The following is a 13121-nucleotide window of genomic DNA, read 5'->3' on the forward strand; positions in this document are numbered from 1 at the left end:
CCTTCATAAATCACCCACCAACCCCAAAACATCCTAAAACTACTCAAAAAATAAAAATCATTTGAATCAAGAAAATCTAAATGGAACTCGATCTACTTTTAAGACATGTTTATAGGAAAAAATAACTATCATCATTGAACTCTTCTTATCAAATGAAACATATTTACACAAAGAACGAGGAGTTACTTTACTAAAAAGTGATCAATCACCAACTTTCTCTCTCATTTGTCTTTTTTAGGCTACTTCCTCTCTTGTCTCAAACTTAAGAGCTAAAATGTTAAGAAAAATAAATTTTTGGACCAAAAGTAAAATTGAAAAAACTAAAAAGACTGCAGAGTAAGAAAATAAAAAGTAAGTGGACTGAACAAAAATTTTCCTAGCGATTTTGAGATTGACCATGGGATTTTTCCTTATTTTACACTTTAGTCCTTTGTTTTTGAATTTTTTCTTTCCTTAATAAATTGGTCATTAATTTGGATATTAATTTGGATATAGAAGGCTTCAATTAAAAAAAAGGGTTTTAGGATGAAAATTAAAAAAAAAAAAACTTTGGCTATTGTGATTGCTATAATATTTTATTTAGGCATTCTACTATATATTGTAATTAGCATCTTGTTTTTTTTTTTATCACCCTCAGTTTTTTTAGGACTCTGTTCACTGACAAAATCAAATGGAGAATGAATAATTGATGTTGGAATGATTTTTTTTAGTCCAATTATATGGAATGGCTTGTATGTTCTAATGAAATGGATGAACTCTTATGAAGAAAGCTCAAAGGTTTTTATGATAAAGATAAACCATGTTCAGTAACAAAATAAAAAAAGAAGGAGATTAGAGCTGCAAAATTGGTCTTTATTTATTTTTTATATACAAAATAAATAATACCTGCAATATCAGATAGTTTTTTATGTCGTCCATATAATTGAGGAATTACTAAAATAACATTTTATAATATTTTAAAGAAAAGACAATTTAGTGTCAAATTAGATACCTTAAGTTTTGGGCATGACCAGTTCTAATTAAGTGAATGACTATGACATATATCTGCCATGACTCGCCATCGTTTAATAGATTATTCAATTTCTTTTCAATCTTCTCTCTTCATCTGTCTCAAACCCAATGATGGTTTTGGTCTGAAGCCCAATGCCAGCAGATTACGGGCGAGGCTGGTGGATTATTCAATTGCTTGAATTTCTTATTTTATTTGGGTTTATTGCGTTTTATTTCAGTCAATAAGGGAAAGGTGGAAGGTCTCTGCATGGTTATTTGATGGTTTCTGTCGGTAGAAACTATAGATAGTCGGAAGAATATTAATAATTCAATCTATAATACTTTAACTCAAAAACTATAAAATTAATACATATATTTTTTAGTTATTTTATTTTTAAAATTATTTTCAAACACAATTTTAACCAAACACATTGTTTTTTATTCAATATTAATTTCAACCATAATTTTAATCAAATATTTATTTTATCAAACCAATCATAATTAAAAGTTTTTAAACCATATTTATAAAAATTACTGTAATACGAAACACATCCTAAAACATCCTATAGGGATTTAGCCGGAATTAAGTTGCAGAAGGTGTATATTTTTTATAATATTTTTAATTTGGAATTATTTTAGTAAATTAAAGGAGTTTATTTTTGCTTATTTTTTATAATTTAAACTTCATTTGTAATTCAAATCAATATTCTTTAAAAGGATATCAAACACAAGAAGAATTCATTTAAAAATCAAATTCAATTACAAGAATTCCAAATAGCATGTTAAAAATATTTATGTATCCAGGCATGTAAAAAAAAAAAAACACCCGTCCAGCGTGCCAAGATTTTGTAACTGGTATGCATCCTGCACTTGAATCAGAGAAATGAAAAGACACTCGTAAACCCAAGAAATGAGTCCACTTCCCTATTTTTACCAGCCATTTCCAATGAGCAGCAGTGTCTTTTGGATCCGTTTGGAGAAGACTGCTTCTTCCTGCCATACGCCGTGGAGTTTCTTGAGCCTGCTAGCCGCGTATTATGTTTTATCATAGAAATGTCGAAAGGTAACATTTCGATAGAAGACGGATCAGTGTTGATGCATGAGACTCTCGGAGGAGCGCTCGAACTTCCGCGCTCTCCATGGGGACTCCGAGAAAATTTATCATCTTTAACCCTTGATCCTGCCTCTGTACTGGATGCATCTATGCCTCTCCTGGTTTCCGAATCTGAAATGATTATGGTATCTCCGGTAGATCTATCAGTATTCACCTCTTTCAAAACTTGCGAAGCAGCAATGCAAATGTCAGGTTGATTCTCAAAAGAGTATTCCTTTGTCCCAGCTACAGAGTCAAACTGCATGGTTCTTGACAACGCTGGAAAATACTGGGCTTTTTTCCTTATGTGATCAAATATTGTATCTTGTGTTGGACCATTGAGCCCACTTGTTTCAGATTTAGAAGGAAGCCCACCTTGAATAACGAAAGCAAATCATTGAGAAGAGGAAAAAAGAAGTAGAAAAGGATGATTAAAAAGGAAAAAGAAAAGAATATTAAACACTATTATCTGGTCAAAGGTGCACCTGCTGAATCATCCACAAGGTCTGCAACAAACCTTCCGGGGCTGGTGTGATGCTTCGGAGTCATAAGCTTGTAGCTATCATGTCCATACCGTTCTCTCTCTCCTTGTTCTGAAGTCACATTGAGCAAAGCTAGTGAGATTTTGCTTCCTTCTGTCTCTTCCGTAGCATTCGGTGCACTATCAAGTTCAATGGCCTTGTCACGGGAACGTTTTCTTGTGAGGAGCATGGCCTCTGATGATGGAGAACAAACATTGCTTGAAGAAGTCAAGAGAGGGAAGTTCTTGGCCTTTTCACGTATGTGCTCAAATATCGTTTGTTCAGATATGATTTTACAACTGTCATCTTGGATTTCAAAACCAGGCTCGCCTTCTGTATTTCAAGGTAGAAATTGTCAGTGAAAATCAGAAGAGATAGTCACATAAATGCAAAAAAAAATAATAAAAATAATTAATAGTCTGCAGGCTATACCAACTCCCAATTCCAAATCCTCATCAATGAGTTTGAAACTTGGCCTGGGATAGAGAAACCATATGGTTTAGTAATGCAGAATAAACATGGACAAAGAAATAAGAAAGAAACATGTAAGAAGTTCCATGGTATCAAATAGATGGAAAGAAGCTTTTATATTGGAAAAACTACTTGCATTGAATTGTTTATTGTTTTAGATTTTGTCAAATTGCAAAGCATTTCAGCTGGACCATAAGATGTCGTTTCACTTTCGTCTTCTATGACACAAACATCCCCAGGTGGAGGAAACAGGGAAGGCTGCTTGCATCTGTTTTTGTTTGTTTCTGGATTGCTTTCCTTCATCAATAGAAGTTTTTGGTGGAAATCAAGACCAACTGCATGAACAATAAAACTCTCCAAATCAACTCTCTGTGGTCAACTAAGTAAAAAAACAAAAGAAATGACATATCAAAATTGCGATTACTGTATTCTTCAAAAATAAGATTAGCCTTCAAAGTCAGCTTTTTCTGTTGCGGGATTGACAGGAGAATTGTTGCACTATAGGGGCTGCAGTGAAAGACAAACGATCTAAGCTTCTAATAGTACAACAAGTTGACTAAACACTCACTTTGAGCAGTGAAGTAACTTTTCCCAAAAATTAGCGATATGCTTTAATTAGTGTTGTGGCCTTCTCATTCTTCCGGAGGGAGGTAGTTTTATAGTAAATGTTATTGCAGCTTTGCAAAGTTTAAAGATCATTTCTGCTCATATCAATATTTGTAATTAAATAGCAGTGAAGGAATTATAATTTTTTCTTCCTCTCGAATGTATTGTTCAAAAAATTTCATAATTATTGATTTCACAAGCCTGCTTCATACATTTGCTTAGACTACATTAATGAATATCAATATGAAAGGAGCCTGGAGTTTAAATCCGCGTACCTTGAGAACTCATCCACTCTGCAGCAACCAATTGGGACAAAGCAAGCATGCAGGTGACAACGTGCTCATGAAAAAGCAAGCATATGATGAGGGATTGCTAAGCTATAAGATTAGAAGAATCGATTCTGCAAAGAACATTTAGCTTTTCCAGACTAAAATAGAGGAACACGTGATTTTTTAAAGCAGCTGTTTAGGAGATATCAATGTTGGTATTGTGCTTGAATGACGCGGTAATATCCAATTACTGAATCTATGAAAAGAACACATTACCTTATTTTCTCATGAAAGTGAATCAGGTTATCTTCTTCTGTACCGACAATCTGAACAAAAAAAAAATATATATATATATATATATATATATATATATATATATATATATATATATAGTGTTAATGTTACTTTCTTCTGACCTAACAATCACGAAGACAAACATATTCTTAGCTGTGCTTTTTTTTTATTATTATTGCAGTGCAATTGGCACCGCTTCCATTAGGTTTAAAGAAAATGAAGCATATACATTCTGGAAACATACCATATCAGCATAATGTCGTTTAGATGACTGGAGTGGTTGTGATAGCCTAGTCAATGTCACAACAAACTTAGACATGCCTCGCCTATGGCACTCATTTTCCTCAATACTCATATTGACTTTCGGAGGTAATGATAGGAGAGAGTCCTTGATGTGGTTCCCAAAGGGGAATTTACGGCCAGTGAGAATCTCTATTCTCCTTGGATCAGCTTCAGCTAGCGTGTCAAATGATTTAATTCCCATTGAATGTAGAGCCTGAAGGCAGAAATATGGAGGGACAGCAAAAATTTAACATACAAGGGAATTAGAAATAGGAATTTTTTTATTTTTTTTATCAATTTCACCAAAAGATGATGACACGAGCCTCCAAATTGCAGTAAAGTAAATTAACCTTAGCAGTCACCATTCCAATGCCAGGTAATTGCTTCAGCAAGTATGGACTATCATCCCAGAGTTTCTGATACAATGATTTTGCTAGAAGGGTTGAGTTGATGGCTCCTTTGTAATTCCTTTTGAAAATAAAGTACTCTTTCATGCACTTAGCAATTCTACACCCATTCGAACTTATAGAATTCATGTCCTAGTTACAACCACCAGAGTATAGTCTCATCAGTAAGGCTTCCAGCTTAAGATAATAAAGCAAAAACCTTTTAAATGACTGACAGAAAAGAAACCTGGGTTAGGGATAAATCATGAACAGAAGGATCCCCAGTCAAGCAGTCATTTGCCAAAACAAATATCTTCTCCTCTCTAGTTTGAATACGCTTTTTCCGTTTCTGCTTATCCCCATTGATGTGAAACCGAATTCGACAATCTTTATCAATGTTGATATCATTCAGAAGCTTTTTCTCATTGCGTCTAAGTTGTATCCCTTCATTTTCAGCATAAGTAAATGTTATCATTCTAATGTTAACTATTCGAAGTTGGGGTAGGAAAAACAGCTATTGGACAAGTATACATACATGCAATTTCCTCGGCATGGCATATAACATTAAGTGCATCTTCCAAGCTGCAGTTTTCCGGGGTCTGCATGACATGCTTCATTGTGTTGAATTTCAAATAATACCTGGTCATCAACCGTCCGGGCTCTGAAGGATCAAAAATGAAAAATTAGGAATTCAATTGTAAAAAAAGAAGAAGTGAAATATCTGGCTCTATGAATTTAAAGTACCTAGTGGCTTCAGTAGAAAACCATCTTTGTCAGTCCAGATCATTTGGTGGTGTGATAACTCGTTAACTTTCTGAACAGTAATCTCTGGCATGGAATTGCATAGTTAAGAGAGGGAGGGGGGGAATCTACCAGTACCTAAGAACAGTACCTTGCATTTGCTTTTCTATGCGGTCTCTAGAAATTCCTTTCTTAACAGCATAGTGCTCAGGGTTCTGAAAATTCATCGAAGTTTCAAATCTGTTAAATGGCAAAGACTGCCCACGTGCTATTTTTTATGAGGTCTAGAAATGCATGCCTTTTTTATCCTAACGTACAAGTACGAGCACTTCATCCATTCAATTGCCCGTGCAATATCAGAAACAGTCAACTGTACTATCTCTGCAGTCAAGTGCTCTGTCACACATGAAAGCAATCTCCAGGAACAAGAAAAGTTAGTGACCTGATAGAAGAATGCATGATTTTTATAGTCTGCAACACTGTTCAGAGAAACAGATCCAGTATGATATTAAAGGTTATAAACATACTGTGATTCCACCATTTCACATCCACTCAAGAGATTTTCATACAAATGAACCTGAGGTAATAATCAGAACAGAAGGAAAATTCAGACAGGACAGACAATTCTCACATCAACTAGAAGAAAATTCAATAATAAAGAAGCACCAAACATGCAAAAGAGAGAGAATAAAAAGTATTGGATTACTGTTTCTCTTCTTGTCATGATTATAACCATCCCTGTATCATCAAATGGTGGCCGACCTGCCCTCCCACACATCTGCATGATACTTTAAAATTTTAGTTGATGTATTTACAAAACACAATTTCTTTTCCTCATAAAGGAGTCAGGCATGGTTAATATGACTGAATGAGTATCTGATCCACAACATATCTTCTTTTTTGTGACATTTTACCTTCTCACATGTTAGAATTGACAAGAGTATCTTTCCAGTAAGTATCATTTGAAATCAAAAGAGAAAGGCATCATTGGACAACTTTGTGTGTGTAATTGATACCTGAGCAGAAAGTAAAATCATAGACTAGTGTTAGGATGTATCAAAAGAAGTTACATACCTGTTGTATCATGGAACGATCATATTCCATATAAAGACCTTTTTCCTTGTTGCTGTCACAAAATACAAGTTTTTGATGAATCAAAGTACAAAAAGAGATATTATATCTCTTGATTTATACTAGAAGATGAGGATTTCTAGTAAATCTTCTTGACTTACAAGTGTTGTGTTGATTTTATGACTACTGTATGTGCTGGTAAGTTGATTCCATGAGCAAGGGTGTTAGTGGTGCACAGAATTTTAATATCACCCTTAAGAAACAGACCCTCAATAAGGCTCCGATCTTTCAGGCAAAGCCCACCATTGTGATAACCAACTGCAAGCATGCCACTTGTTAAATAAAATTACAGTATTCAAGACCAGCTTAAAGAATCATGATATTGGGGTACATTATAACAGAACAGACTAGCCCCATACCACCATATAGGATATAAGACTGCAGTTGTTTGTCGCTGCATGAAAGTGAAGCTTCCCTTAGCCTTTCCTGCTGTTCTTTGTCTTTAATGAAAGGATTCGAATAACCAAAGGTCATTGCTGTCTGAGATAGTTTCAATGCTGCTTCCTGTGCCCCTTTCCTTGTCGAGCAAAATACTAGAGCAGATTTCCCTCTTGAATAGTGCATCAGAATATCTGAATATCACTTATAAGCACAGGTGTCAGTGGTGATCTCTTCGGAGATTGAAAATTCGGATGAAAAACACAAACTTAAATGAACACTTGATAAAATTTGTGCAAATGTTTCCACTTACCAAAAATATAGTTTTGAAGGCGCTGGATATAAGAGAAAAACAATCCATCAGAAAGATGAGAGAAAATTTCCCAGAATTTTTTACATTTTCATTTTCAAATCCATTGTAATATCAAAAGAAATAAAATTTTAAATTGGCCAGAACTTCAGTCCAATGAGTATGCAGACACCTTTTCAAATAGAAAATCATTTTTTGCGGGAGCATAGCCTGCAGAAGGGCATCACAATAATGATGAGAATACAGTATAATAATGCTATATGTGGTTGATTGTTCGTCCTCCATTATTAAATCTACAAAATCCTATGCAACTAAAATGGTGAAATGAGAAATGTAAACCATCCTATTATAATGTATATCTTAGCCATGTGATCATGAGGGAAAGTATGCTAACATGTTGATGAGAAACTAAATTCGAAATGAGACATTCAAGTATACCAAAAACTTTGGTTGTCAACTTTACAGGCCTCATTTCTTCTCCAAACCTGCCAAGGCATTAGAAAGCTAGTTGAAATAAACATATGCTTAATGGAAGAATAATAGTTGACATGGAATAGTGTAAAGGTACCTTTTAATACCTTGGACTGGAACATTAAGCCACTCAGCTGTAATCATCATATACCATAAGTAAATTGTTAAATGAATCAACAGTTGTTTTGTTCTTAATGTCTGTAGATAAATACTAATGGAACTCATTTTAACTCTTTGACAAACAACAACAATACAGTGTTAGATATACCAAGATCCTCGATATTTGGAATTGTTGCTGAAACTGCTAAAAAACGAACACAAGATAGAGGACTTGATTTCATTTCAGGATTGTGAGCAAGCATCTTTATTCTACTAACAATTGCCTCTAAAGCAGCTCCACGAGGATCATTCAGTAGGTGAACTTCATCAATAAGAAGCAGGCCAATGTCACTGAAAAAGCTCAAGCCACCATCCTTTATGCGATACCGAGTGACAGAATCAAATTTCTATATAAAGGAATAGAAAATGCATTCAATCTTTTTCCAAAGGTATTGATCAAATAAAACCAGTACAGGGGAATTCAAAAGAAAACGAAAAAGAAATAACTTGAATGCAATATGTATTTTAAGAAATTTCAGAAACGTGTACACATGGACAGTGAGCAGAGGCCAAATGAGGAAAAACAGCGCAAAATGGTTCTAGATGGTGCTGAATATGAAAATGGTAAAACAAACTGCTGAATCAAAGAATTTTCAATGAGAACATGAAGGCTTGAAGTAGGCGGCCAAAGCCAAACAATTATAGCAAGGCATTCTTCATTTGAGGCCAGCATATGCATGCATGCAAGCATCTGTGTGTGCATATCTGCAGTTTTGTATGGTATTTACTTGCATGCTGCTTTTTTGTTCTTTCTTGAAATAATGGTGGAATGGCAGCTCTTCATATCATTGCATACTGACCTCAGGAGTAGTTAGAATAATGTCTGCTTCTTGTATAGTCCTTGTGTTGTAGAATTCATTGTCACCAGTCAGCTCCAGGCAATTTATCCCCAGTGATCCAAACTTCTGAGTCCAATCACGGAGTTTTTCTTGAACTAAAGCCTTAGATGGGGCTATGTAGATCTTCATATGACATGAAAAGAAGTAAACAAGTGGTAACTAATGAACCAGGAAGAAAAGCATGGACTATCTTGATAAAGAAAGCATGGAAACACCTAGTCTAGGATAATGAACGAGGAAAGTAAGCATATATTATCCTCTTGATAAAAAAAACAGGGAACCACTTTCCCGGTTAGAATGAAACCATACATTAAACAGAGGAATAGGAAAAAACAAAGGTGACTTACATAGAATTCAGGATCACGAAATCATTTGTCTAGTGTATTTATTGAATTTCGAAATGGAGTCATTGAACCTTATTTTTGTCATTTTATTTGGATACTTACTGTTTTTAGCATTCCTTTGACATGCACAAACCTCCCTTCAGAGATAAACCTTGACAGAAGCCTCAGTATGCACAGTTCAAAGAGCACTGTTTTACCACTACCGGTTGGTGCTGAGATCACCATGTTTACATCTGAATGGTAGCAGACAGGGAAACATTCAATTTGCAATGAATTAAAATACCTGCACGTATAAGAAACAAAAACAGAATATCTATAATTGATTCCTCTTCCATTTGTCTCGCAACAGAAATAATGGAGTAACAATATCAATACGCGGACTACTTAGGTCATTTTACACCAACAATATCAGAAGTTGCAATTCCGTACTAATCACATGATTTTCGTTCAACTGATCGATTCCATCAGTAGCATTTTCATCTAGAAATTGATAAAACTAAGGCCAACAAAAAACAAGCTGTAAGGATTGGCAACCTGCAACTAACCTAAATCAATAAGATTGGTACCTGAAGCTAAAAATCGAACGAAAGGGCGGTGGCAGATCTGACACGGACTTGAGCGTATACGAATCCATTATCGAACAACTAGTCCTTTCCTTGGTGATCCTAATTTCTGGAAAAAAATCAAAAGAAAAAAAAACAACTCGTGAATTATTAGCAAATACATAACCCTAGATCAATCAATTAGAACAAATTGAAAGTAAAGAAACAATATTGAATTTATGTTAATACCGAGAAGCATAGCTAGAATGAATTGAATAGGAATATCAATTACTAATCATTTGATTTCTCCTCATCAATTCACCGATGGATCACTGCATATCTATCTATCTATAAATCGATCTGAATGAAAATTAATCGAAAGTGAAGTCACAGTGGAAAGCACATCAGTGAAATAATTTTCAAAGTTTGTAGCAAATCACATTAACTACTCTGATAACGCAAATTTACATACAAAGAAGGAGGAGAGAGTTACAAAGAGAGACCTGGAGACGCAGGGGCAGGGGTAGGGCGAAAGAGAAATGGAAGATTTCGATAAGGTTTTTGCAGAGCTATAATTAAAGAGTAATGAACCAGGCAATATTTATACTGACTTCAAGAGCTTTTTGGCGGGAGAGAGGGAGCAGTCACCTCACGCACGCCAAATGCATTTCAGTCAAGTTGAGCGTTTGTACTCCGTAGACGGCTTGGTGCTCTTTTTTTTTATAAAAAAAAAAAAGATTTTCTCACTTTCATAATTTATGGGGTTGGTGCATGACTTTGACATGATATCAATTTTATTTTTTTTTTCGATCTGAAGAATATTCTCGTGTATTTTGAGCATCAATAAAAGTAAAATATTTTCCTAGTTAAGATAATTTTAAAAGTATATTTTCATATTAATTTCATGTATTTAAAAAAATTAATAATTTATCTCGTTGCTAATTTGATTCTAGAATTTCAAGAAAAGAAGTTAATCTCTTTAGTTTTCAGGTCAATCCCTTAAAGATATATGTTATGAATTCTATAAACACTATTATAATAATAATAATAATAATAATAATACTCAATAACGAAATTTTAGTTTTCAAAAACTTAAAATGTAAACCTAACATGATAGTAATATGTGTAGTGTTATCGGCATATACAAAGTATCCTAAATAAATATTTTTTTATCTAATTATGATGAGCTTTTACTATAAGTTTGCTTTTTTAAAATTATTTTTATTTAATTATACGATAAAAAAATATATCATTCCAATACATCAACCATGTTAAATAATTTTTTTTATTATTATATGGACTATATAAAAATAACTCTTACTAATATTTTAAAAAGACTCGTGTAATTTTTATTTGATAAAAAAGTAGAATTTAATAGAATAATATCTAAAATACATTCTTAATTAATATAAGAATTTAAAAAACATAATTAATATATTTTAAATTATTTAATTTTGAATAAACCACATCTAAATTATTGAGAAAAAAACACAAATGCCTAGCGCCCGAGCCTATAAGGCCCAATATACCTAGGACATAAAAAATAATTCCAAGTGGGCCTTATTTTTTCAAACTCAATAAATTACTTAATATGTTTTTTTTATAAAAAAAAACCAATGATATGTTGTTTGTTGTCTAAAATCAGCCCACCATAAAAGGGAAGGTTTTTTTTATCTAAAAATCACTTTTTAACCAATTTTCATCCAAAAACATCTAATAAACACCATTAAAACATTAAAAAAAAAATTAATTTATCAACCAAAGCCCAAAAAACGATCAAAAAACACAAAATTAAACCAAGAAAAAAATCCTCAACATTGATATATTTTTTGAGGCAAGAAAAAAGTTTAAAAAGACCTCAATAGAATTCTTTTTTGTGAATGGAGCTTATTAACACTAAGATTGATATGTTTTGTTGTTGTAACGTGACCAGCCAACAACTTTATCTTACGTTAGCAATTTTCAAGTGACTTTCTCTAGTCTTGGACTAAATTATATAATTTTGTTTTTAAATAAAAGGTTGTCATTCACCTTACTTTAAATTTTGTCTCTCTCATTTTTAATTCTTCCCAAACAACTAAACCAATTTTTTTAAAAAACAAAATCAAGAACCAACTCGATGTTTGGATTTTTTTCAAGCCCGCAAGAACTCAAAATAAAAAAGAACGAAACAAATCATCAAGCTCAATCAATAATCAACATAATACGAAAGGATAAAATTATTAAAAAAAATTGATAATAGAATTTAAAAAAAATATGAAAAAAAAAACAATGTGTGAATCCATAGCGATTCCCAGATATTTTCTTGGACATAAATCTGTCTTAATAGTCCATAAAAACATCTACTAGATTATCCATATAGTCTATCTAGATCAAATTCTCATATGATAATGTCAAATTCCCATAAATCTGTCAGCTACATCACCTTTTAGGTTTTTTTCACTGGTGTAAATAAAGATAATCTTAATCATTAATTTCTCATTATTTGAGCACTATTTCAATATTAAAAAATACTGTATTAAATTATAGAAAATAATTAAAATAATAAATAGATTTTACAATCCTTTTGTAAAACGTTTTTTATATAAGAAAATGTAAAAATTATAATAATAAAAAATTGATTGGTTATGTAAAATAAATACTTGATTTCTTCTTTTTTCTTAGTTAATTTATAGTTTTTTTTTTTCTTAGCATTTGATACTTTGAAGTTCCGTGTAACTAAAGGGGATTAATTTACTCTAAAAAATTATGGTGTGGGAAATAAACTTAATTAAGATGTGTCGACATATTCATTTATAGGAGTAAAGATCGGTTTACTGACATGTTCGTATTAATTTCTTTTTAACAAGAAAAAAAAAAGTTCAAAACTTCATTTAATGGCTCAACTTCAAAATTTCTTGACTTAACTTTTTATCTGACCCGAGTTTAAAATTAACCTGCATAAAAATTATCCTAACATGACCTAGTCAATTTAATGAGTAAAAAAAAAAAACTTAAATGACCGATAAAAAACAAAGTTTGATTTTAAAAAAAAAATTAAGATGACATCATTTTTTTAATATTGAGATGGAAACATATTGAATTGAGCCGAGCTTTTCAACTTAACCCGCCATTCTAATTATGGACTCCAATGGTTTAACATTTTTGTGTTTTTTAAACTATTTTTACTTAATGATATGATATAAAAAATAAACACTCACAAAATTGATTATCAATCAAATACTAGGATGTTTGTTTGAAATTGCGATAGCCTCATTAAAAGTAAATCAAAACAAATTATGAAAATTAATTCAA

General features: G+C 32.5%; 1 protein-coding gene across 1 annotated transcript; it reads right to left on the bottom strand.

Moving 5' to 3' along the window:
• Window positions 1-1711: 1711 nt before the first annotated feature.
• On the bottom strand, window positions 1712-10374 carry LOC7487861 (DExH-box ATP-dependent RNA helicase DExH17). The gene is made up of 28 exons (XM_024606097.2): window positions 10331-10374; window positions 9852-9957; window positions 9388-9568; window positions 8903-9064; window positions 8212-8449; window positions 8041-8077; window positions 7911-7957; window positions 7645-7682; window positions 7476-7497; window positions 7144-7356; window positions 6886-7042; window positions 6728-6779; window positions 6360-6431; window positions 6181-6230; window positions 5952-6069; window positions 5805-5868; window positions 5657-5740; window positions 5448-5573; window positions 5160-5356; window positions 4877-5065; window positions 4489-4740; window positions 4227-4276; window positions 3957-3974; window positions 3500-3582; window positions 3212-3410; window positions 3037-3080; window positions 2569-2937; window positions 1712-2458 (listed from the first exon to the last, which is right to left on the bottom strand). The coding sequence occupies exons 2-28, from the start codon at window positions 9917-9919 to the stop codon at window positions 1866-1868; spliced, it is 3723 nt and encodes a 1240-aa protein (XP_024461865.1). The 5' UTR covers window positions 9920-9957; window positions 10331-10374; the 3' UTR covers window positions 1712-1865.
• Between the last annotated feature and the right edge of the window lie 2747 nt (window positions 10375-13121).

The sequence above is a fragment of the Populus trichocarpa genome, chromosome 1, assembly GCF_000002775.5.
Source record: "Populus trichocarpa isolate Nisqually-1 chromosome 1, P.trichocarpa_v4.1, whole genome shotgun sequence".
Classification (NCBI taxonomy): Eukaryota; Viridiplantae; Streptophyta; class Magnoliopsida; order Malpighiales; family Salicaceae; genus Populus; species Populus trichocarpa.